Source organism: Oryzias latipes, chromosome 24 (genome assembly GCF_053564925.1).
Source record: "Oryzias latipes strain Hd-rR chromosome 24, Olatipes_Hd-rR_3.1".
In the NCBI taxonomy this organism is placed as follows: Eukaryota; Metazoa; Chordata; class Actinopteri; order Beloniformes; family Adrianichthyidae; genus Oryzias; species Oryzias latipes.
Genome location: NC_136260.1, coordinates 7,910,206 through 7,937,256, shown reverse-complemented (window position 1 = coordinate 7,937,256; position 27,051 = coordinate 7,910,206). Strand labels below are relative to the sequence as shown.

The 27,051-nt window shown below is 38.8% G+C and overlaps 2 protein-coding genes across 3 annotated transcripts; one reads left to right on the top strand and one right to left on the bottom strand.

The window, feature by feature from the left end:
• Window positions 1–37: 37 nt before the first annotated feature.
• Window positions 38–13,253, top strand: abcd4 (ATP-binding cassette, sub-family D (ALD), member 4). Of its 2 annotated transcripts, none has more exons than XM_011491957.3 (19): window positions 38–431; window positions 608–726; window positions 958–1,085; window positions 6,261–6,400; window positions 6,506–6,622; window positions 6,747–6,872; window positions 7,248–7,298; window positions 7,482–7,576; window positions 7,678–7,799; window positions 9,315–9,406; window positions 9,491–9,580; window positions 9,654–9,859; window positions 9,990–10,081; window positions 10,178–10,214; window positions 10,295–10,344; window positions 10,673–10,725; window positions 10,806–10,882; window positions 10,985–11,100; window positions 11,180–13,253. In XM_011491957.3, exons 1-19 carry the CDS (start codon window positions 394–396, stop codon window positions 11,279–11,281), a joined length of 1,851 nt encoding a protein of 616 aa, XP_011490259.1. In that variant the 5' UTR covers window positions 38–393; the 3' UTR covers window positions 11,282–13,253. The 2 variants fall into 2 exon arrangements, with proteins under 2 accessions (XP_011490259.1, XP_011490258.1); XM_011491956.3 differs by having other exon boundaries at window positions 9,651–9,859.
• Window positions 11,417–27,051, bottom strand: acss1 (acyl-CoA synthetase short chain family member 1). The gene is made up of 14 exons (XM_023952971.2): window positions 26,580–27,051; window positions 26,327–26,423; window positions 25,603–25,802; window positions 23,620–23,795; window positions 23,246–23,398; window positions 22,919–23,066; window positions 20,696–20,833; window positions 17,819–17,911; window positions 12,779–12,891; window positions 12,447–12,573; window positions 12,234–12,361; window positions 12,088–12,151; window positions 11,883–12,004; window positions 11,417–11,796 (listed from the first exon to the last, which is right to left on the bottom strand). The coding sequence occupies exons 1-14, from the start codon at window positions 26,911–26,913 to the stop codon at window positions 11,632–11,634; spliced, it is 2,058 nt and encodes a 685-aa protein (XP_023808739.1). The 5' UTR covers window positions 26,914–27,051; the 3' UTR covers window positions 11,417–11,631.

Below are 27,051 nucleotides of genomic sequence, written 5' to 3'. Positions count from 1 at the left end.
ATTCAGAAGTTTTATTTTGAAAAGGGGCGGGGCAAATAAACCGGAAGTCCGGTATTTGACAGCAACCGGTTAAAAAAAATATCTTCAGGGTAGCTTACATTCAAATACAGCAAACAAATCTGTAGGTTATGATTAGCTTTTCAACAAAAAATATTATTCATATATTTTTAAGGGAACTAGCAAGGATCGTGTTATTCATATTTGTATTTTGCTGACTTAGCTAGCTTATTTTGCTTGTTGACGGATGTTACAACTCGGAGGACCCTCGTGATACAGTTGCTGGTCAAACCCCTCAGTTGCTGGGGTTGCTCGTTGACAGTTTGACTGTATGAATTAGCAACAGGGGTAGTAAAAGTTTACTTTTAGGGGAATTATAATCGTCCCCCGGAGGAGATGCCTCGTCTGGAAAAAACTGGAAAAGGGACAAAAAGGTAAAAACTTACCTCCAGGGTAAAATTTCCTTACAGTTTTATCAGTGTTTGACTACAAATACCTACTACGAAACGTATTTTTTTTAGTTGAATGTGACTGAATACATAAATACAGTTTTTCAAATTCGAAGTTGTTAAATATGTATTTTTTTCCCCTTATTTTTTCTCCTTGAAAGACCCAAACTAGACTGGAGGTTTGTGCAGAGGTTCTGCAGCATCCAGAAGGTTCTGTTCCCATCATGGACCAGTCAGAGCGTTCTGATGTTTGGGACACTGCTCGTAGTCACTCTGACAGGTAAAAGTTACAAAAGCAAATGCATCATGGGAGTTAGAGTGATGAAAACAAAAGAGGAAACATGTTGCAATGATGTTAAGCTCATCACTCTGTTTCTTCTTGAGCAATTCCTTTGTGATCTGTCTTAATCTGGCAGAGTCGACGTTTTCTCGCTGACCTTTCAGCTCTGCATTGTTTTACTAGACCGGGTCTGGACTGCATTGTGCCTACACACTCTTTCTGTGTCATCAGAGCAGCTGATCATTTACCAGGTGGGCGTCCTTCCCAGTCACTTCTACAATGTGCTGGCAGACAAAGATTCCTCTGGCTTCAGGAGCCTGGTGGGAGCATCCATGGTGCTCATCATACTTAACTCCACTGTAAGTTGAAAGGGATAAAAAAAAAAACCTTTAGATTTACTCTAGAAGTCATGTTTCAATTGTGAGGATTTACCACTTTTTAGATTTTTTTGTAACATCCTTTGCCTGGTCCTCCACCCTCCTGATCGGGTTTTACCTAGAGATTGCAGCTTTACATTTAAGAATTCAAAGATTTGGTTTCAGAATATTACGTTTTTGGTGTTTTTTTCCATGTTTAATTTATTTATTACCAGATTTTATTTTTGAAAAACTGTTTCAAAAGCTGTAGTTTCAAGGAATTGGCTTATTATGTTTATTTTGTAGCCTTATGTGACAGTTTACTTGCATTTTAAGGTGGTACAGTCCTTTTTTTCTGAAAAATGTTTGGTCTCTGCATTTGACCCATTACTGGGTTCTGATTAGGCAATTAAAAGCTCCTGCACGTCCAAACAAGATGGCTGCTGCTGCTGCCTGCTGCTGCTAAATGGCCTTCTACAATCATACTAAAATCTACATGATCCAATGGAATTACACTGATCTACAGCCTTCAAGTGCCTAATTTACAAACTCTTAAAATATCTGAAGAATATTCCGAGTTAAAGCTGGATATTCGGTGGAATATTGGGGAATCAATCCACAGGCCTGTTCAGCCTGAAGAACACCTGAACCATCAAGACAAAGCAGCCTCACCAAACCTATCTACTAACTTGGACACGTGTGAGTAGTTTGGACTGTAAAAACAATGGCAACCAAAAAATTGTCAGAAGAGATGGAGGAAATTAAAAAATCACTATCCTTTATGAGTTCTGAGATAAGTAAAGTTGTGACTCAGCAAAAAAGTCTCATGGATCTCCCTGAGGATATCAGGCAACTGAAAGAAATAATTATTCAAAAAGACCACAAGATTGAACTCCTGGAGCAAAGGATTGATGATCTGGAACAACTAGCAAAAAACAAAGATGTTATCATCACTGGATTTGAAACTAAACATCGCAGTTATGCCAAAGTAGCATCTGGAGTGAATGAAGGTGAGGACGCTCCTACAGAGGAATTAAAGTCACTGGAACAACAACTCCTGCAATTTCTGAACACAAAGAATATCACTCTGGAAAAGCAAAACATCTCCAGCTGCTACACGATTCCAAACAAAAATCCTAAAATGAAACCATCTGTTGTTGTGCAGGTAATCTCTGTAAAGCAAAAAATTGAGCTACTGAGACAATCAAAAAAATTAAAAGGCTCTGGAGTTTACATAAACGAAAGTCTTACAAAAAAAAATGCAGAAATAGCAAGATGTGCTCGACTGCTAAAGAAGCAAAACAAAATTCAAGCAACTTGGACCAGGAATGGGAAAATTTACATCAGACCCAACGGGGTGGAATCTACACGCTCAATGATGATAAGGAACATGAAAGAACTGGACCGTTTCAAATGACTGAAATAAGAAGGTATGCTGGGATCGGGTTTGGGACTGTTCAAACTGGACTGGATGCCTGATAATTATGACAGACAATACAATGAAAAATAAAACAAGTTGCAAAGTTAACTCAGCTACAAAGGATCACTTATTGCTGTGTACAGAAAATCAGTCTGATTCATACATCCAAGATCAATCTGAAAACACAAAGCATGACTTTGAAAATGACATTGACCCGGACTCAAACTATTATAATGATCTTGAAATTAGTTGTAATTATTATACAGTGGAACAGTTTAACAGCAATGTGGACACTCAAGAAGGCTTATCAGTTATTCACTTCAACAGCAGAAGTTTATATAAGAATTTTTCTTCTATAGAATTGTTTCTTAAATCTTTAAAAAGATTTAATGTGATTGCTGTATCAGAAACTTGGCTTGATGATAACAAGATGGTGGAAGTCAACCTTGAGGGGTACGAGCTTTATACTACCAATAGAAATAAAAGAAAAGGTGGAGGAGTGGCTCTATACATTGAACAAACAATAAATAGCAAAATTGTCGATGAATTATCTTACACTATTGATAATGTTCTGGAATGTATCACAGTAGAAATAGAAGATGGTCTTTCAAAAAAGATATGGATTAGTTGTGTGTATAGACCACCGGGAACAAATATGGCCAACTTCAATGAAAAAATGTCTGAAGTTTTAAATACTATGGGCACAAATAAAATAAAAATAGTATGTGGTGACTTTAACATAGATTTAATCAATCCAACTGGTTTAAATCAAACAAGAGAGTTTATCAACTCAATGTATGGCAACTGTTTATGCCCAATAATTAATAAGCCTACACGTATAACCACAGAATCAGCAACGTTGCTAGATAACATATTCACAAATAGAACTGATAAAGAAATTTTGGGAGGCCTTCTGTTTTGTGATATTACTGATCACTTGCCTGTGTTTGCAGTGTTGAAAAATGTGTCTTCAAAGAAAATGTATACACAGACCCAGGGAAAATGGATAAGGTGTTGCAGTTCTGATAACATTGATTCATTTAGGAGGGCTCTATGTAATCAAACATGGAATGAAATCTATGCTTCTACCAATGTGAATGAGGCTTATGATGCCTTTCTGCATCGATACATAGAGCTTTATAATTTAAACTGTCCAAAAATTAAAATTAGTCATAAAAAAAATAACGAAAAGCCTTGGATAACCAAAGGTATTGAAAAGGCTTGTAAAAAGAAAAATGCACTATACAGACAGTTTGTAAGAGAAAAAAGTAAAGAAGCAGAAAATACATATAAAAATTATAAAAATAAATTGGTGAATATAATAAGAAATTCTAAAAAACAGTATTATCATAATTTAATTGAGCAACACAAATTACACATGCAAGAGACTTGGAAAATAATAAACAAATTAACCAAAAAAAACAATAAGAAACAAGAGTATCCAAGTTATTTTAAAAAAAATGATATTCAGATCAGAAACCCAATGCTTATTGCAAATGAATTAAATGAATACTTTGCTAATGTTGGAAATAAACTTGCAATGGAAATAAAAGAGCCAATAAAGAAATTGAAAGAACTTAGTATCCAATCAAACAAGTTCTCAATGTTTCTGTCTGAGGTTAGTTCAAATGAAATACTAGAAATTGTAAGAACATTTCAAAATAAAAGATCCAAAGATTGGAATGACATTGATATGTCATTAATTAAAAACACAATTGAGTTCATTGTTGAACCACTAACTCATATATTTAACATGTCTTTTAGGGAGGGCATTTTTCCAAATAACATGAAAATAGCAAAAATTATTCCCATTTTTAAAAATGGAGATCGCCATATATTTACAAATTACAGACCAATTTCATTATTATCCCAATTCTCCAAGATATTAGAAAAACTTTTTGTTAAAAGAATGAATAATTTTATTGGAAAGTTTAATTTATTGCATGAGGATCAATATGGTTTTAGGGCTGGTAGATCTACTTCAATGGCGATAATGCATCTAGTTGATCATATTTCTTCCTCGATAGAGAAGAAGAAATTTACTGTAGGCGTTTTTGTTGATCTTCAAAAAGCATTTGATACATTAAATCACACTATGTTACTTAGTAGGTTACAGAAATATGGTTTTAGAGGAATAGCATATTCCTGGTTAGAAAGTTATCTTATTAACAGATGTCAGTATGTTTATTTCAATAACGAAAAATCTGATATGTGTCCTGTTACATGTGGAGTACCCCAGGGGTCCCTATTGGGTCCTATATTATTTATTTTATACATAAACGACCTTTGTAAAGTTTCTGATTTGTTAAATTGTGTTTTATATGCTGACGACACTACTTTGTATTTATCTGGAGATAACCTGGAAAAGCTTCTTTCAGACATAACAAAAGAATTATCCATAATCAAACAATGGTTTGATTCAAACAAACTGTCTTTAAATCAAAATAAAACCAAGTACATTATATTTGGCTATAGAAAACGGGAAAACATCTCTGAGTTAAAAATTGAGGATGTTGTTCTTGAAAGAGTAAATGAAATAAAATTTCTGGGAGTAATCTTGAATCATACATTATCATGGAAACCACACATAACTTATATTCTCTCTAAATTGTCCAAATCATTAGCCATCCTACATAAAGTCAAATATTTTTTAAACACAGCTACATTGTATATTCTATATTGTTCCTTCATGATTCCTTATTTGACCTATTGTTTAGAAATCTGGGGGCATAGTTACAAGTCAAATACAAAACCTATTTTTATTCTGCAAAAAAAAGCAATTAGAATTGTAAACCACTCTTCATACAATCAATCCACAAAACAAATATTTCCTAAATTAAGGGCAATAAAATTTTATGATTTAGTTTATCTTATTACTGGAATTTTTATGTTTAAAGTTAAAAAACAATGTGTACCTGCCAAAATACTGAGTTTGTTCGAAATAAAAGTTGATAATTATGATTTTCGAGGTAAAGATATGTTTAAAAAGAAAGTGGTCAGAACTAACGCATTAAGAAATAGTGTTTTTGTTCAGGGGGTCAACATGTGGAATTTATTATCAGACGAACTGAAAAATGCAAAATCCATACTGCACTTTAAGAAAATGTATAAAGTTAAAATGTTTCAAAAATACCTTCTGGACTGAGAGACTTTGGTGGTTGTGAGGTCATTTTGAGAAGTGTTTGTTTTGTTTTTGGTTTTTGGTTTTTTCATCTTTTTTATTTTCTGATTTAAGGTTCTAACAGTTTGTAGGTAGATGTAATGTTTGTATTCAGGGTTGGGGAAATAAGCCTTGGCTTCACCCAACACCTTTTTCGGTTAATTTTGTTCAATGTTTATGTTATGTTTATTTATTTATTATTATTATTATTATTTTTAATGTTTATGTTGACATTGATCAGTGTCAATGTTTATGTTGATGTTTTTAAGTTTGTTTGTTTAACATAACCGAAATAAAGTTTCTCACAAAGTATCCCAAAAGGGTTGCATAATTTCAGATTTTTGTAGATGACATCTGGTACACTGATAACTGCAGATACTACTTGGTGATTTGAAAATGTAACTTTTATTTTTATGGTGATAAAACATCATTTTTAAAGCTGAGAATGAATTAAACAAAACGTTGACTACAAACCATGTTGCACGTCCCACCCATCACCATCAGTGCTGCTGTATAAGAATCTCCTAATGTTTTGAAAAACTGTCTGAAACCGTAGTTCATCAAAGCTTCTGAAAATCACTTTTTTTCTTTCCTGCAGCTGAAAAGTGTGGATCAGTACATTTGCAACCTGATGTATGTTAACTGGAGAAAGACGCTCACTGAGAGCCTCCACTCGGCCTACTTCCAGGGCAGAGTCTACTACACTCTCAATGTTCTCAGAGAGGACATAGATAATCCGTAAGAGAGAGAGACTTTTTACATTTATATGATCATAGCTACAAATGTGAATCTCTGATTATTTGCCTATGGATTAGTCTCTCATTGGCTTGTTGTTACCTGCAGAGACCAGCGCATCAGTCAGGATGCGGAGCGACTGTGTAAACAGATGAGCAGCATGGCAAGTCGCCTCATCGTCTCACCGTTCACACTGTCCTACTACACTTATCAGTGTTTTCACAGGTAAAACATGTCAGGATGAAACACAACTCCCTCGCTTTTATTATTTGTACAGATGCTTTTATGTTTTCTTACTCTCTCTTGTTGAGTTTGGAGACTGTAACATAGATGTTTCCTGTCTGTGCAGCACCGGCTGGATCGGTCCTGCGAGCATCTTTGGATACTTTCTAGTTGGAACTGTTACCAATAAAATCCTCATGGGCCCAATTGTGTCAACTCTGTTTGAGCAAGAAAAGCTGGAAGGAGACTTCAGGTAATTCCCATTGAACTCTTTTTGCAGGAGGAAAATCTTAAGCACCCGCTGCGATTGAAAAAGAGAGTTTTTTAAGTTTTTAACATGTTCTTGTGGCATTTTTCGGATGATGTAGGACATTTATTAGGAAAATTAAGCTAAAAACTGCATTTGAGTTTTTGTTTATTCAAATCATTGTAAATCCGGAGCAGATGTAAAGTTATGTTTGGAAAAAGAACTCATTTGTGATGCAGAAAATACACAAACAGGCATAATCATAATTAAAAGACTAATGGGAACACTTTAACAAAAGATGATTGGAGCGGGTCTTTAAAGTTTATTTGAAGCCATTTGTAAAGAAATATTAAAACGATTTGTTTTTCTTTGAATTGCCAGATTCAAACACATGCAAATCCGTGTCAACGCAGAATCTGCAGCTTTTTTCAGGTGAGTTAGCAGATATAAAAACATGCTAAGGTCATTTTAGCCTAGAGACACGAGTTAAATAAATGTATAGATGCCAAGAGTAATCACTCCAACAAATAAATGAAATTAGACGCTATGAAGTATTTTCTTTTAACTTGTCATGAAATTGGAGCAGATAGCAGAAATTCTGCTGTTCTCCATCAGAGCCGGTAAAGTGGAGCACATGCGGACAGACCGAAGGCTGCAGGCCCTGCTGTGGACGCAGAAGAGCCTCATAAACAAAGAGCTTTGGCTGTACAGTGAGAAAACTCACTTGCATCTGACATTTACTACCTTTGTTTTTATTTTTTTATTTTTTGGTGAAATCAGCTGCCCCAACCCGTAATTTCCCTTTTCTCAGTCGGGGTGAACACCTTTGATTACCTGGGAGGTTTTCTCAGCTACATCATCATCGCCATTCCCATCTTCAGTGGTATTTATGACGGGCTCACTCCAGGTGAACTTAGTGCTCTTATAAGTAAGGTAGGACGTTTTTTTTTTTTTTCAAATTATTTTCTATTTAAATCTTTTTCCACTTTAAAGCAAATTGTTTTGTGGTTCTGAAATGGAATTTTACGTGTTTTACTTAAATGTCCTTTTTCCCCCTCTTATCAAATAATAATAATAATAATAAACTTAATTTGTATAGCACCTATCAAGATAAAAATCACAAAGTGCTTCACAATTAAAGACGATAAAACACAAACACGATAAAACACAATAAAACATAGTAAAACACAGAAATAAAAAAAAATAAGAAAAAGTCAATTTAAAAGATAGGCTTTTAGCTGTTTTTTAAAAGAAAACACTGAGTCTGCAGATCTGAGGCTGAGAGGTAGGGAGTTCCAGAGGGATGGAGCCACTGCTGCAAAGGCTCTGTCCCCTTTAGTTTTTAACCGGGTTCTCTTCACAACCAGCAGACCCTGGTCACATGACCTCAGGGACCTGCTGGGAGTATACGGCTGCAGGAGGTCGTTTATGTTACCTGGCGCTTGGGTATTAAGAGCTGTGTATGTTAAAACCAGGATTTTAAAATGCACTCTGTAACTGATAGGGAGCCCGTGCAGCTGGATTGGTGACGTGTGAAAACTTGGATGAATTAGTTAAAAGCCTTGCAGCAGCAACCTGGAGCCGTTCTAAAGATTTTTTGCTTAAACATGTGAAGATGGAGTTGCAGTAATCAAGACGAGATGATATAAAAGCGTGGATGAGCATCTCCAACTCAGAACGCGACACAATTGGACTCAGCTTTGCAATACTTTTAAGATGATAAAAACAAGGACAGGTGACCTGACGTGAGAGTCAAGGGGTAAAACCGGGTCAGTTACCCCAAGACTCCTGACAGAGGGTTGATAAGGGAAGCAAGTGGACCTGGACTATCTGGGGGAGGCAACTGTCAGGAGCACAGACTACAACCTCAGGTTTGGCTTCATTAAGTTGGAGAAAATTATCATTCATCCATCTCTTGACTGAATTCAGACACCTGCGTAAAATCTTTGTTTTAAAAAAATCCTGGGGTTTAAAAGAGACATAAAGCTGAATATCACCTGCATAAAAATGAAAAGAAATATCATTAATTAAAAATAATAATTTTTATCATACTTCATTTATTTTATTTTATTCCCTCTTTGATTCAATTGTTTCTACTTTTGGTTTCTTCATTTTATTGTTCATTATTATTTTTAAATCAGGTGCAGCACTTGAGTGACTAAATGTAAGAACAATTTAAAGGATATCCAAGATGGAAGTGAAATGTTAGAATTTCGTAGTAATAGTAGAAAATGAAGTTCTTGTTTTAGCCACTAGGTGGTAGCAAAAGCTTAAAGTTGTTTTTTTTCCCTCTACACGTCTGAAGTGTTGCAGTTTTGTTACAGATTCATGTCTGAATTCACTATAAACCTTCCGTGTGTCATTTTTTGCTGCCGTTTGCTTTTTGCTGTATTTTATCCTGTATTCCAAAATGTGCGTCTCGTTTTCTGTCCCCTCGTTTGTATGCAGAATGCCTTTGTTTGCATCTACCTGATAAATGGATTCACACAGCTAATAGACCTGTCAACAACTCTGTCAGATGTGGCCGGATACACCCACAGGTGTGAGGCTGCATGCTTAAACTCCCCACCTGCAGGATTAATGATGCTCTTGCATCCAGCTCACCGAATCCGTGTTTTGTTCAGGATCGAGGAGCTGAGGGAGGTGATGGATGACATACTGCACAAGCAGTGTGACTATGACCCCACGTCAGGGCAGAGCTACGACTTTGACAGGTTTGCATCAGCAGGTTTACCTTAATCCATGCATTTTGCAGAACAAAAAATCGTATGGTTTCTTCCTAAGCAGTGACTTTAACGTTCATGGAGGCCCCGTGGACACAGCCTTCGTTGTGGAGCATCTCTCATACAAATCGCCATACTCAGACCAGCTGTTGGTGGAAGATCTGAGTATGAAAATCAGCCAAGGAACCCATCTGCTGGTCGTGGGGAACACGGGAACGGGGAAGACGTCACTGCTACGCATCCTGAACCGCCTTTGGGAAGCAGACAGCGGTAAGATGACGGAGCAGTTTTTACAGCTTTCATTTCTGGAAAACTGGAGATTTTAAAAGACTTTATCCCACCATAAAACAAGAAATAGAACTGATTAGAGATGGCTTTCCTGGCTGCTTCTGTCTCGCAGGTTTGGTTCAGATGACCACGTGTTTTGGGCCCAGGGGAACCCTCTTCCTCCCGCAGAAACCCTACCTGACAGACGGCACGCTGCGAGAGCAGGTCACTGTTTAATGCCGTTATCGCTCCACATTTGAGCCTCACACAGTCTGCAGCTTCTCAACCAACGAGTGTACATGTACTGTCTCTTTCCAACAGGTGATTTACCCACTTAAAGACAACTACCCTGCATCAGGTGAGAATACTTGAAGTAACTGTGATTAGGGTGTGTGCTAGTTTATCATCACTAGGATGCAATGTTTTGTTTTCTTCCAGGGTCGGTGGATGATGACAGAATCATACGGTTTTTGGAGTTGGCCGGAGTGGTGGGTACCATTTAAATACCGGGGGACCCAGGGGTTGGGGGTGTGTGGGGTGGGAGGTGCTGGGGATGAGTTATGCTTCTTTAGCTTTTTATAGTCATTTCTCTTTTACTTTTGTTTCTTTTTGTGGATTTTATTATGAGGGGCTTATATAATTATTTGATTGCATAAGCGGGGATTGGTGTTTTTGCGTTTTGTTTGTTTTTATGCACAGCACCTTGAGTTGTTTTCTTTTCATGAAAGGTGCTTTAGAAACAAAATTAATTTGACTTCAAATACTGTCCAAAAAAGTGTATATAGTGATAATACACGTGTCATGTCTGTAATTTAGTCTAGTCTGCTGAAACGGACTGGGGGACTGGATGAGGACGTGGACTGGAACTGGTAGGGGGGACTAAACCTAATGCAACCAAAGTGGTGGAAACAATCGCGCGTCTTCTGAAACGTTTAATTTTCCACCGTAGGTATGACGTTCTGTCTCCTGGTGAAATGCAGCGCCTCTGTTTTGCACGGCTTTTCTACCTGCAGCCGCAGTACGCTGGTGTGTGCTTTTCTTGAAAACCAACAACATAAGATCTCAGGAATGCACAGCTTTATTTTTGGAATGATGCGTCACAGTGCTAACATTCACCTCCTGGATCAGTTTTAGACGAGGCCACCAGCGCTTTGACTGAAGACGCGGAGGCACAGCTGTACCGGACATGTAAGCAGCTGGGGATGACGTTAGTCAGTCTTGGACACCGCAGCAGCTTGGAGAAGGTTGGTGAACATCCTGGGAGGAAACATCCTAACCGCTTTGATGCTTCATGAAACCATTATGTGTTGCTGGTTTTCTCAGTACCACGACATGCAGCTGAGGCTGTGCGGAGGAGGCCGCTGGGAGTTAACGAAGTTAAAAGGAGCTGGCTGGAGCTCTGACCACACTGAAGAAGACGTTTGACCTCACTAACGTGCAGAAAACCTCTCAATTCATCTGCTAGAATATTCAAGTCCTTCAGTTCCTGGTTTGTGGATGAAAACTGGAAAATCTGCCAATGATGCCGCCGCCATCACAGAGAAAATGACACAAATTCAATTTACATGTGAACATTTTTTGATTTATTTCTACAAAAAAAGTGTTGATTTGTGTTTTTAAACAATTACTTACATAAAGTTTTAATATATGTAATTAATACTAAAATATTTCACAGTTAAAAACCTTTTTTTTTTTCTATAAAAAAAAACAAAGGCACAAGCGGTGTAGAAGGGAGTAACTTTCACATCCTTCAGTAGAACTTGTTCCTGTGACCATCACTTCATGGAGATCTTGGAGTGGCCTTCGATGATCTCCTGAACCGCTGCAGGATCATCCAGGGTGCTCAGGTCTCCCAAACTGTCCAGGTCGCTCTCCACAACTTTGCGCAGCACCCGGCGCATAATCTTTCCCGAGCGGGTTTTAGGGAGACGCTTGACGAGCTGTGACACAAAGAGTCAACTTTTACCAGGTGTGCTTTGACTCAAACATTGGCATTTCCTCTCCCGAATTAAGGGGGTGGATTTACCAAAATGAAGTCCGGACAAGCGTACTTGGCAATTTTTTCAGACACCACGCTGTTCAGCTGCTTGTACAAATCCTCCTCTTTAATCTTCATATTTTTCTTTAACACCACAAAAGCATAAATTCCTAAAAATAGAGAATGGATGATTTTTTTTTTTTTATGGATCATTTCAAAATAAAGTTAGCGTTTTGGATCAAACTGTACCAACCTTGTCCTTTGATGTCATGCGAGTATCCGATGACCGCAGATTCTGCCACAGCAGAACACTGATTCTGTGAAAGAAATTAAGTTTAGGTTTTCATGACGTGGAGTAGGTTTAAAATAAGATGTAGTACTTTTCCATTATTAACTTACAACCACGTCTTCAATCTCAGCTGTCCCAATTCTGTGACCGCTCACATTGATGACATCATCTAGACGCCCTGTGATCTGGTAGTATCCCTTTGGAGAACGGTACGCACCATCACCCGTGAAAAAGTAACCTTTATCAGATGCAAAACAGGAAGGAAAAATGGTTACTTTTAATGGTTAAAAAGCTGAAAAAATGTTTCCAAACCCAAATCATACCAGGATAAGGCTGACAGTAAGTTTCAATGAATCTCTCGTGGTTATTGTGAATAGTTCTAGCCATTCCAGGCCAAGGCTGCGCTATACACAGAGCTCCAGATGTGTTGTTGGCGGTCAGCACCTTCCCCTGGAGGAACAAAAACAGGGCTATGTGTTGCAGACAGCAGAGATACAAGTAGTTCAATTGGAGCTAACAATGCATATTATCCTCTCCTGCAACCGCATTAGAGAGATCAGCTGTCTGCACAGTTTGCGCAGCTGGTTCCTGCTTTATAATCCTAATCTAACCCTCACCTTGAGGGAACTCTCACATAAAATGTCAGGCGGCTCACCTCAGTGTCCATGAGAACTGGCTTTATCCCAAAGAAAGGTCTCATGGCCATTCCTGGAACAATCTCTTCATCTGGTTCTGATGGCTTTGGGGCAATACAGATGCCACCTGTTTCTAAAGCACCAAAAAAAGACGAGCACAGTGTCGTTAAAGGCAGATCTTTTAACGAGGAGCCATAGAAAAATGTGTTCATCTTCTCCAGCTTTAATTTATTTGCATGAACTAATTTTGTGATCAAGTTATAGTCAGTAGGAAAAAGGGAAACATGAAAAACTAAGACTTTTCCAAAGACAATTAATTGTGTTCCTTGGGAATCTATATTTGGGTTTCTGTATTTATCGCAAAGAACCCTTACAGTTTATGTGAAAGTCTTTATTAATCGGTTCCAAATATTACATAAACTGTATTTTCTTTCTTTGCGATTACTTTGTAAAAATGTAGTTTTCACTGTGACATTAAAGGCTTTTTTTCAAAAACCTTTTTGTTTGAAAGAACTAATTTTATTGACCATGAGTGAATTATGCAGGCAAAAAAGGACAAAACATCCAAAGGAAGAAATGCTTTTGCAAGCACAGGATATGAAATAAGAGGTTCTGTATGTTTTAAATTAAATTAATTTCTGAGTATTTTCAAATTGAACAAAGATAACTTTGTTAAAAGGGCTGGGTTTAAAAGTTTTATTTTCATCAATTTGTGGACTAATTTTTTCAATTCATTTGAACTCTATGCTGTTTAATTTGGGCATTAATAATTCCAATAACATGCATGCATAAGCACATACAGTGGGGCAAAAAAATTATTTAGTCAGCCACCAATTGTGAAAGTCCTCCCAATAAAAAGGCTGATTTTTAAAGAATTTATTTGTAAATTATGGTGGAAAATAAGAATTTGGTTACCTACAAACGGGCAAGATTTCTGACTGTAACTTCTTCTGTAAAAGGATCTTCTGTCCTCCACTCTTTACCTGTTTTAATAACCCTGTTTGAACTGGTTATCTATAGAAAACACACCTGTCCACAACCTCAAACAGTCACACTCCAAACTCCACTATGGCCAAGACCAAAGAGCTGTCTAAGGACACCAGAAACCAAATTGTTGACCTGCACCAGGCTGTGAAGACTGAATCTGCAATGGATGAGCAGCTTGGTGGGAAGAAATCAATTATTAGACATGGAAGACAAACAAGACCACTAATAATCTCCCTCCATCTACAGTATAAGATCTCACCCCGTGGGGTCAAAATGATCACAAGATCGGTGAGGAAAACTCCCAGAATCACACGGGGGGATTTAGTGAATGAACTGCAGAGAGCCGGGACCAAAGCAACAAAGGCTACCACTACACCAGCGGTCCCCGGGCCGCGGATCAGTACCAGTCCGTGGGTCATTTGGTACCGGGCCGCACAGAAAGAATAAAATAACTTACATTCCTTGCGTTTTATTTATTTAGGAATCTGAAATATTCTCTGTTCCATCTGTAACGCAGGCCTATTCGCTCTTCTCTGTCACGTGACAGGTTACTAAAATAAAACCCAGGAACTAGCAAAATGAATAAAAACAAACGTCTCTGGAAAGTTTCTTTGCCAAGTGGAAAAGACCCAGCCAGGAGACAGAAGAGGAGCCTTCCACTTCCAAAAAAAAGAAAGCTACATTTAATAGACAGTATCAGGTGTTCTACTTAAAATATGGATTTATCCCAACTTATTTTGAAGGCATGTTTAAATTTTATAATAATAGCGACCAGGGAGTGTTGTGGGCAGAGAGGACGTTGCTCATGTCATAATTCGTGTTTATTGTTATGTTAAGAAAATACCACAGTTTTCATGCAAGTCATATTATTTTGTTGTACTGTAGTGTCGGTCACGTGCACGTTTGGTCTGCTTTCGGAGTTCCACAGGCTGCAGGGGTTACTGTCAGAACTGGCATCACAGGGAATTAAATCAATCCCCTTTGGTCAAAATAGGGTTTAGCACGGGTGTTTCTTTTTGCCTACGGGTCCTTTCATCTGGCAGTTATGTTGTTTCACCCGCAGTTATTTCTTCCTGTTGTGTTTATTTCTGTTTAGCATCATGAGTGTGGGAAGCGGAGGGGATGATGACACCTGTGCGATGTACAATGCTTTGCGTGTCAAAATAAAAGCACAGTGCACATCTTACCACGTGTCACTGCCTCTATTGTAGCTTTACTTCAATGTGTGTCCGCCACATGTAATATTCCGGTCCGTGAGAATATTGCCAGACATTAAACCAGTCCGTGGCGCAATAAATGTTGGGAACCCCTGCACTACACCACTCAAATCCTGCAGAGCCAGACGTGTCCCCCTGTTAAAGCCAGTACATGTGCAGGCCCGTCTAAGGTTAACTAGAGTATTTGGATGATCCAGAAGAGGATTGGGAGATTGTCCTATGGTCAGATAAAACCAAAATAAAAAAATTTTGTAAGAACTCTACTCATTGTGTTTGGAGGAGAAAGAATGCTGAGTTGCATCCAAAGGACACCATAGCTAGTGTATAGCATGGGGGTGGAAGCATCATGCTTTGGGACTGTTTTTCAGCAAAGGGACAATTCATGTAAAGGAAGAATGAATGGGGCCATGTATCGTCAGATTTTGAGTGAAAACCTCCCTCCATCAGCAAAGACATTGAAGATGAAACATGGCTGGGTCTTTCAGCATGATAACCATCCCAAACACAAACGCCCGGATAACGAAGGAGTGATTTCATAAGAAGCATTTCAGGGTCCTGGAGTGGCTTAGCTAGTCTCCAGATCTCAATCCCATAGAAAATCTTTGGAGGGAGTTGAGTGTCTGTGTTGCCCAGGAACAGCCCCAAAACATCACTGCTCTAGAGGAGATCTGCATGGATGAATGGGCCAAAATACCGTTTGTGAAAACCTTGTGAAGACTTATAGAAAATGTTTGACTGCTGTCATTGCCAACTAATGCTAAATAACAAATCATTCACATTCCATCTCATTTTGTCTCTCATAGTTGAGGTCCACCTATGAGGAAAATTACAGGCCTCTCTCGTCTTTTTAAGTGGGAGAAGTTGCACAATCGGTGGCTGACTAAATACTTTTTTGCCCCACTGTAAATGTACATGCAAATATATTCAAGCATTATTTTTACCTTTATATGTTTTGTAAAAACTGCTATACGTTTAACCCCATTTTGCCATCTCTATGCTTTTTTTTTGGCAAAGTGGTCCAAACAACCGTAAGCACTTAATAAGCCTTTGTATGAATTTTTGATTGATTAAAAAAAATACTGAGCTGCCTTGTGTTTTTGAATGCAGCATAAGCCCTGCTCGTTGCTCCAGATGTACTCTGTGGTATTACAGCAGTAGTAAATGAATCAAATGCTATTAGGTCTGGAAAGGCCTGGAGGACCCCTGTAATCCGCTTGGTGATGCTGGTGGCGCCGAGGCTGGACAGAACTGAGGGAACCCATTATAAAGTAGGACACAACAGACAATCTCACAATAGCATTAGGGACAGACATCCTGCTGATCTCAACGGCGACTGTGGGACATGGATTCGACACACACTCCCAGAAATAATCAGTCATACGCTTAATACTTGTTATTCCAATAAATTTAATATTCAGTATTGTCTAAATGAAAGAGAATAATTTATCTTTTTCGTTGAGTTCTTGTTTTGTATGATTTCCATGCATTCCTCTGACCTCTGCTGCCCTGGGTTAGTTAGTTCTCGGGCTGCATTCCAGCAGCAGATCAAAATCGACTTTTTCCTCTCTCAACAGGCTACTCGCTTCCAGATCAACCAAATGGCATGTATGAATAATGCCACTTAGTCCTAATTGAAAGCAAAAAATAACCGACCAGCATAATCCTTTTTGCTGAAGTAGGGTATTTGGGTCATATCTGTGTCTGTAATTCTCAAGCTCATGATGCTCTGATGTTCAATCATCATCAATTAATTATAGAGTTTTGCCATTTGTATGGTAATTACCATGGCTTTGCATTTGGTTATTGCTCAAGCTGATTAGGATGGATGAGGGACAAAACACAATGTCGGTCTGTTCCATTCGTCATCCTCAAATTGATGTTATTAGCAAAATCAGCTGATTTACAACCTGTTACCATTTGTCATCTACTGCTGTGCCATGGATTATTTCAATTTTCTCATGCTGCCAAGTCAGAAGTTATCAAAATGGAAGCCAGCTTTTCTTTAGGATTGTGTTGATCTGCATCCTGCTCTTTGAATCCTTCCAAGTGCCACTTTTTTTGCATAAAAAGGAAGTGTGTAGGAAGCTCTGGCACTAAGCTTTAGCATAAAAAAAACTTTATTATTTACAGTCTGTGGTAAACAATACCTTATGTAAGCATCATAGGTTAAATGTTGTGTGGGTGGAGAAGGCACACATGGAGGTTGCGCAACACTCTGTAGTTAAAGACAGTTGCAGATGTGACATGAACTTCCTATTGAAGAGGAACTTGGATCAGTTTCACAAACTGCTGGGGTTTTACATAATTGAGGCCAAAAAAAAGTTTCTGCATAAAATATGTATTTTTTCTAGTCAGGGAAAAATCCTGTACATTGCTTGTAATATTTTCTACTTAAAGTTAGTTCAAAAGCCTTCCACAGAAAATAAAATGTTACCACTGTGAAATCAACCTGCAAGTACAACAGAGTGGAGTTTCAAAAGTATTTGAAGATGAAATATCTTTTATATTTACACTGAAGTGGACAGGTGTACGTTCTTCCACAGAAACCGTTGTAAAATGAAAATACTGCCTAAAACCTAACAAAAGGTTTTCTTCAATCAAATGTAGATGAAAAAAAACTAAAATTTAATTCTTATTTAAGAGGCACTTGTTAAAATTCAAATTTCATCCACTATTTTAACGTGTTTGAAACTTTTAATCTGTAATTGTGCCCAAAGCTTTGGGAGAACTTTAACTCTAATGGTTTAAAAATATGTACTCTGTAGTACAGAGCATGCATTGAAAGGGTTAAACGGTGATGACGTCTGAGGCAGAAAAAAAAATCCGATCTCCATCCTTGATAGTGTTCACACATACCAGTTTGCCACCAGGTGTCCACCACAGGACATCGTCCCTCCCCAACGACCCGATGGTACCACTCCCACGCTTCGGTGTTGATGGGCTCCCCAACTGCAGAGTCAGTCACAGCTTCAATAAATCAATTTGTTGAAGGAAATGGGCCATATTACTAATATGTAACATGTTTAGAATGTGTTTTGTTATTTAAAGTGAGCATTAAAACCATATTTCCTAAGGATTCACAGGAGGTCTGAGATCAAAGAATCCTTACTGTCAGTCCAGAAGACAGTCAAGCTCTTTTTTTTTTAAATGTGGTTTCATATTTAAAGACCTGAGCTAATATTTGACCTAACCCTTTCCACACATAGTCACAGGGCCCCAGTAAAGCAGAATTAACTACTGCACTAATAAAATGTGATGTCCACATATGTGGACGCCAGGTCTGAAGAGGTTAAACAGCTTAACTAATTTACGGTAATTAACATAAGAGAGTGAATCAGAATAAAAAGACCTAAATGAAAAGACCAGGAACAACTTCGATTACAAAAATTAGAAATAATGTTGAGTTTATATTGGATAAAAATGTAATTTTTTTCTCACTTGAATATGATTTGACTGTGAACCTGAGCTGCTGTGATGGGGTCATCTAAGATAGCACAAGGGTTGTGAGTCCTGGGAGTGTCCACATTTACCTGTCACAGCTTTTGCCTGACAACAATGCACGGTCCTCTGAACTGTGTTGACCCCTCACTGATCAAGATGCCCTCGGTGACTCTTCAACACAATAAAAGGAGCATTCCGGGGCAGGAATCGGCTTAAAACCTACCCCTCCAATGGCATCAATAGGAGCTATCACACAAGACGATGAGACTCAGATATTTTTTTAAAGGTTCTTTGAAGATGTCCATGAACAGACTCATGTTTGAGAGCCAAGACTTTTAGAATTCCCTCTTTACAACCCTGCCTGGAATTTGCCTGCTCATAAAGGTTGCTTTGATTGTTTCTCGCTCATTTTTTAGAATCTAATGATTTAGATTTACATTTCAAGGGGGAAGCATAGTTCAAGCAACAATAGTTGGTTTGTTTTGATCAATTTGATAACTTTAGACTTCCTTATCTTCAGAGGCGTTCATAGAAACCTTTTCACAGACTCATTTTGTCATGATTTCTGATGTTTAAAGTGCCATTCCAGTTGTCTTTTGATCTATAATCAAAGCATTTCTAGGCGGTCTTTTAATTATGATTGTGCCGTTTTCAGCCAAATTCTAAGAAATCTGTCATTTTCTAGGACATAATTTCTGCAGAGCAGCAGTAGTTCATCAGAAATTCACTTCTGAGCTGTTCCCCATTTCCCATCATCCCCTTGTTGACTCCCTTTACCCTTGTGCTGTCTTAGATGACCCCACCCTTACATTGAGGTGTTCTCCCTACCATGACAAAGGTGGATAAGGGTGGAGAGGATTTCATGTAATCCATGGACACCAGTGAAGATCACAAATCATTGAAGAAAAAAGGTTCAGAGCACTGTCTAGTGGGTCTAGATGACCCCACTCCCAATAGTAAAGTGACTTGGATAGCACAAGGGCTAGAAACAACAATGTTGAGCAATATCATAGCTGTCAGTTGTACAGTTTAGATCTCAATTCCAGCTCAGACAAGGAAAACAAAGAAAATCATGGATCTATTTGTCTATAGGTGTATGTATCAGTGTGGAGAGGAGCAGGGAGTTTGCTGCCCAATGACTGTAGCACCTACGTCACTGCTACAGGCATTTTTTCAACTGCTCCCAATTACCAATGATTTGAATAAATAGAACAAATGACAAGGGTGACCTTAGTGACAGCATCCTGCTTTGCTGCAGCCCCTCCAAGCTGAAGGCAGCTTTAAAGACCCACCCAAGAAAATTGGGTTTTTGGTGTTCTTGTGGCCTTTTTCAAATGATGGAGGACATTTATAAAGAGAATTAAGTTTAAAATAACATTTCTGAGAATTTCTTTATTCAAATCGTTGTGAATCAGGAGTAGATCTTACGACTCAGTTTTTCTTTAAAAAGCAGTTAAAAACCTATCTTCTTAAAATTGCTTTTTCATAATTCTTTTTTATATTTGGTGTTACTTACTGTAATGCACTTTGTGATTTTTATCTTGAAAGGTGCTATACAAATAATGATGGTGGAAAAAGCTTGTAGTTGTAATGTACAAACTACAATTTCTGGGCCTCAAGCTCCCTGCTCCGCTCCGTTCTGATGGATCCACTTGCAGAAAAATAGATCCATGTACGTCTTTGTTTTCCTCATCCGAACTGGAATTTGTCTCAAAACTGTACGGCTGGATAGCTCCAATATTGCTAATAATAATAAGCAATATGCTTAATAATAAACATGTTTGCTTAATAATAAACATTTTGTCACACAGATAATGTCAGTTGCGGGGTGTGAGGGGCTCTAAGCTAATAAACTCTACGCTCTGCAAAAACTGTCCTAGAAAACAACAGTTTTCTGTATGTTGGCTAAAAACAGCATAATTATCATTAAAAGACCACTGGGAACATTTTTACAATAGATCGGGAGTGAGCCTTTAAGAAGACCACCTCAGAAAATGAAGAAACATTTGCATTTGATTTTTAAAGACAACAACTGACACAAAAATGTGTTAAATTTAACTGTTTCCTGCTGTGTCCATTTAGGAACTTCTGATGAATCCCCACTAAAACCCATTCAAAGAACCTCTCACACTTGACACAGCTGTCACAGATTATTGGATGACCATAATTGACATGAACTTCTGGTTGTTGAGGGTTTTTTTTTGTGTCACCACCGTAAACTTGTGTTTTTCTTGCTGGAATTTACAGAAACATGTTAACCGGTCAGTTTTTGCAGCATCAGGTTTCACATACCAGATCCCAGAGTCTTGAGGGAGGAGCGGTCATATTTGTTCACCCACTGGTCTCCATATTTGAGAAGGAGGCGGATGGCAGTGGGGGCCCCGTAGAACTGGTTGATCTTCAGCCTCTCCACCGTTTCCCAGTATCTTCCTGCAGTTGAAACACATTTTATGTCAGGAGGGGAGCATTGTGAAAGTCACTGCAGTTATCTGGTGAGGCTTGAGTTCCTAAAACAAGGGTTGGAGTCAGAAACCAAGAGAGGTTAACCTCTACCTGCACTGCTGACCCTCCACTGAGATTCTAATTCAGTTTGAACTCAAGAGTCATGTGACAAAAGTCATGTGTTACACTAATATATGATTTCATCTTTAATAGAGGAGTCTAAAGCATTACTAATGAATTTGGGGTCAAATGTTTTCATTATTGGTTCAGTATCTTGTACTTTACATCAAACTAACCAACCAAGAAGTAATTGTTCAAAACAGCAAGACCAACAGATTTAAAAAAAGGCTCCAAACAACAGCGGTTTTAATGTTTCTCTGGGTGTGGTTGGTCTCTTTATGCTTAAAGGGCCTATATCATGCAAAATCTACTTTTTCAGCTTTTAAGTGTATTAAAATGTTCAATCCTCGTGAGAAAAAAACAACAAATCGGTATTTTGTAACTTCAAGCAAAGCAAAAGTCATTTTACAAGTCCTGAGAGAGTAACATTGCAAAGTAAGGGATAACTTTAACATTACATTAACAAGTGAGCTGGAGTATATTACAGTTTGGAAGTAACTTGCACAACACCAGATATGGTTGTGTGATAAACTGTTTATGTATAAACAGTTTACCGTCACGGTTTTAGGTTCTTTGCTTTTGTGTTCTAGTTGTTTTTTGTTCTGTGGCGTTCTGAATTTAACTTCCTGTTTTATTGTGTAGGTGTTCCTGTTGTGTTGTTGTTGTTGTTTCGAGTTTTGCTTTGGTCCCCATCTTTCCTGATTGGTTTCACCTGTGTCTCGTCTGTCCTGTATGTATTTAAGTTTTGTCATTCCCTTCCTCCTGTGCTGGTCCATATTATGTTATTCCCTGAGCTCATGTGTGGTTGTAGATTTCGAGTTTTGCCTGCCTGTTGCAGTGGTTTTGTTTTGTAGTTTTAGCTCATGTTATTAAAGCTCTAATCTTCCCTGGAACCTTCTGCCTCCTCCTCTCAGAAATAGGAATTTATGGATAAGAAAATTATCTGATTGTTGCTGATCCTAATATTTAGACAATTTACCTTCTAGAAACAATAAAACATTTGGTGAAAGTTTTATTTTACATTTTGGAGTCATAGGGTTATGAAGATGAGCAGATCTTTATCACAGCTAAGTTTCAAGCAGATTATTTTTCCAGAGTTGTAAAACTAACAGGGGATGTTCATGTGAACCTGAAGAGGGTGTAAAACCCTAAAACGGTACAAAGTCCCCTCTTTGCTGGTCCACCTCTAGCAGGAATGACTTTAAGCCGCTGTTTCCTTGATCTCTTTTGTTATGAAGGAACTTTTGCCCGTCTTTCCATGCTAAATTCAATAAATGCAAAGTACTGCTCCTAACCTTTTGACCTTCTCCTACTTTACTTTCTTGAGGCGCCACACAGAAAAAAGAGAAAAGCAAACCAAAGGAATTTATTTACAATTATTTGAACCATTTTTTCCATTTCAGTTCAATAAACCCAAACTATATTAATACTTTTTAATGGTGGTTTAAATAGATGGTCATAGGTTATGCTTTAAGTCTTATCCTACATTCTGAGCAAAGAATTGGGCGAATATGTGCAGAAATGGCTCCTTAAAGTCATATAGGGTTGGTTTGACCTCGAGTAAACTGGCTGTGACAGGGGCTCATGGGAAAACTAACAACTGCGTTAAAGTTTTCCAAGAACAAGTATAATCTCTTTTCCCATCATAGTTCCAAATATTTGCCAATATTTTCTGAATTAGGTTCAGGTCCATGTGCAGAAAAGGCCGCTCCTCAGGTCATCTCGCTTTATTCTGTTTTAACACAACGCTTCCGAACAGGAAAATGAAGAAACCCTAAAGACCTGAACACCTGCTGGTGGTCCGTCCACTGAGGTTTGATGATTAACAGGACAGCTTACCTGCTCAAGTCTTGAGCTTAATGAGTAATCAACTACAGCCATCAGATGATTTTTGTTGTATTTTAACAGAAATAAAGTGGTTGCATGTAGTATTCAGGCCTTTAAAGGTCATACCTGGGTCAGGGTAAACAGGGGTGCTCTCAAACAGGACTGTAGTTGCCCCATTGGCCAGAGGTCCATAGACAATGTAACTGTGTCCTGTTATCCAGCCGATGTCTGCCACACAGCCGAACACATCCCCATCATGATAGCTGAAGACATACTGGTGAGATAAACACAACAAAACTTATCTCAGACTTCTGAACCCGCTGAATCTCTTTAGGGGTCATGGGGTTGCTGGAGCCTGTCCCAGCTACTGTTGGGCGAAGGCGTTTCCTGATTGAACGAATTACAATATTTTGACCCTTTAGTAGAATGTCTGTGCAAAAAGAGGAGTTTTACCCGCTGGGTGAGAGCGGCGTACAGCAGGTATCCAGCCTGAGTGTGAACGAGGCCTTTGGGCTTCCCCGTGCTGCCTGACGTGTACAGCAAGAACAAGACATCCTCGCTGTTCATGGCTGCTGGTTCACACACCACGTCCTCCTTCAGCATCTCCTGCAGTGTGAGGTCAGTTCCAAACACACAAATCTGATCAACACTGAGATTTTTCATCCTTCGCTCATGGTATGACTGTCTCAATGACACTAAATCATTCAAAGAGGCTTCTAGAAGCCTTTGTGGGTCAAAATGATCCTATGCGACATCTGAAAATGACAACTTCAGATCAATCTTAACACATTTTTTTTTTTTTTTTTTGAACATGGAACCCTTCTCACCTCATCCATGAGGACGTCTCTGTCTGTCATGGGCACCAACGTTTCTGTTCTCATGGCAACAAACACGTGCCGCACTGTCGGACAGCTTTGCACCGCCGTATCCACAGTCTTCTTCAGCTCTGTGACTTTGCCCCCCCTGACCCCCTGGTTCATAGTGATGACAATACTGGACTGGGCTGCAAATGATAAAGATTAAACTAAAAAAGATTCTTCATCGTTGATGTGTGCATCAAATACCACGAAACCTGGGTAATAGTTACATTTAGCAGCTGTGGCAACTTTTCCCCTTTTATAATATACATGAATTTATCATTACTGTTACAAAATAATGTTTGTTCTTTGTTTTTTCTTATCTTGAAAAAAAATTTGGACCTGAAGCTGATTCATCATTTTACTCTCCAGTCTGTTCAACTTTGGCAGTTCAGACTTGCAGTTGTTGTTTTTATTTTTTCATAAAATGTTCAAAAAAGTCTAATTAGATTGATATAAATATTCAGAGAAAATACACCAAAATTCCTCTTCTTTACCCCCAGCTGCAAGCCAGACTGCAGAAATGTGTGTAAGAACTGATTCATCTGTCTGTGGGAGGGGCTGAGTCACTGACTGCAGCCTCAGCTGATTGTTGAGATGAAGGAAAATAACATCTGCCTCATCAAAACCTCTGGAATTTTCCAATAACTCCAGTAAACTTTTTTTGTACTGTTAGCAGTCTCTTTAAAATGGGCCTTGTCTCATAGGTCTGAAAAATTGTTAAAAACAAAAAACTTTAAGGAAACACTTGTGATAACGTGTAGAGTGACAGATGGGAATAAACTGACCTAAATGTGTTTTTTAAAGGAAACATTTGGTAAATATAATAAAAGGCAGACAGAGATTTAATTAGAAAGAATCATATGATAAGTAAAGATTACCTCATTTTTCTATTGAAATTATGTTTATGAATGTGGTAATATGAGCCACATGGCACACGTGTGTGGACCTGAACATGTTTACTATTCATGTGATGGTAACCTTGATAGGTATTAAGTAATGTTAGATAAAACCAAACTAAAAAGATACTTGGATACCAGAGATTACTTGGACTGTAGTTGCATTTAGTCTTCTCAGTTAGGAACCTTGTAATTTAAGTTAGGGTGTTTGGAAACATTGTTGAAGTGGTCAACAAACTCCTGTTAATGTTCCAACCCCACATTAAGAGTCATTTTTACTAAATATTTAGCAGAATCTAATGTGTGATGTCAGAGATTATGTCTCCAGTACACATTACTAGAATTGAAACTGTTATTTAGCTAACTTGATCAAAAATTACAGTTACTCCTGCACAGACGTTAAAATAAATAATAATGATTATTGTTTCTATTTTTTTTACGTAACATAAACTTGCATTTCGATAAGATGAACGGTAAAACCACTACCTTTTAACTAATTTAGTTGAAATATATTACTGAAAACTATTGCAACTTTTAGGAAAACAGGTGCAACTTTAAGCTTTTTGTGTCTTAATTATTACAAAAATATCCATGCGAGATCGAGGAAATATGGTTCACCAACACAGACTACAGAGTTTCTCATTTTTTACATTTTTGGTTGTTGGTGTGCGTTGTAAGTAAACAATGTGTCAAGGAAAACCTGTACCTTGGCTCAAAAAAGCTAACAAAACACTGATTAAACAATGAAACTTAAGTTGAATATACTTGAATTTGCACAAAAAATAGACTTCTGAGCATCAGTGGTTAGTAGCAAATCCCAGAACATAAAGAAAACAGTATATTATGTCTCTTCAGGTACGGGAATATAAGACAAAACTGATTCAATTCATATTTAATCAATGGTCCCTAATGGGCCTAAAATCTACAGTTTCATATTTCACATTTCCTGAAGTAAAAACACTTCATGTTTTGCCTCTAGAAAAGGAACATATCCCCCTGTGGTTGAGATCAAACTGCAGCTCCAACATTTGTTGTGTAAATAAAAAAATCTCACCATCTCTGATCCGCTCTGCAAGGGCGTCTGCACTGAAGCCTGCGAACACCACGTTGTGCGCTGCACCAATGCGGGCGCAGGCCAACATGGACGCCACAGCCAAAGGACAGGTTGGCATGTAGATGGTGACGCAGTCCCCCTTCCGGACTCCATGACGCTTCAGCAGGTTGCCCACGCGACAGGTCATCTCCAGGAGTTCTCTGTGAATGCATAACCATCAACCAAGGTCTGATAAAGCCATGGCCAGGGCGTGGGGGGGCTCAGATGCTGGGAATTGCCCCCAAACGTGGTCACTTGTGAAAATTCCTTAATAAAGTAAAGAAATAAAAATGACCAAAGAATAACACTCTCCTCCAACAAAGACCCACAAAGAACAGTTAAAAATGAATATAAAAGACTTTTACTTTTAGCCCTTGTACTATCCTAGGCACTTTAACATCGGGAGTTGGGTCATCTAGACCCACTAGACAGTGCTCTGAACCTTTTTTCTTTAATGATTTGTGATCTTCACTGGTGTCCATGGATTACATGAAATCTTTCCACCTTTATCCACCTTTGTCGTGATAGGGAGAACACATCAATGTAAGGATCGGGTCATCTGGACCCCATAAGATAGCACAAGGGTTAAGGACTTGGTGGAAAATGACACCCCAATTCTCAGCACACCCACGATAAATCTACTGATGGAAACCCCGACCTGCTCACCTGCAGGGGAGGCACTCACCTGTAGGTGTACCTGACCTCTGACCCCCTCTCATCCCTCTCCCAGATCAACGCCACCCTCTCTGGACGGATGTGCACCTGGCGGTCCAAACAGTTCACTGCGGGTGACGCGTAAACACAGTTCAGAGCCCCCCCCATCACCGCGCGATGCGTTCAGGGTCCTGCTCTGGACGATTGATTACATCTATCGCTCCTTGTCCCTAGACGACCCTGTCCTCTCATGAACGATTCACAAAAAATGGGGGTAAGCTCACCCGACACGTTCAACATTCCTCCCTGGAACCACTTGATCCTGCCTCGGCTCAGGTCACAGTCCTGCACCGTGTGGAAAGGCTGCATCCAGCTCAGCCTGTGGCGGGCCACAGCTGCCCAGAAGTCCTCGCTGTTGGAGACCGAGAACTCCTGCAACGCAGCGCGGCCTGACACTCCCTCGAAGCCCGCAGCCTCCGGCATGAACGCCGCGGTGTTGCAGCCGCCTCGACGCACAACATGGGGATAAGACGGCGGGACGCCACGTCTCAAGGCAGAAACTGAAAACTTGAAAGAGAATCTGGACGGAAGCCACATGATCGCGCTAGTGAAAGTCATCTGCAGCGTTCAGATCATGTGCACAAACCATTTCCGCCCAGGAAAAAGTTTGGGTCAGATGCTTTGCGCGTGTTTTGGGTCAAAATCTTGAAAAGTCTGAGAGGAAGAGCTGGAAGGAGTGATGCGTTAAAGGGCGGT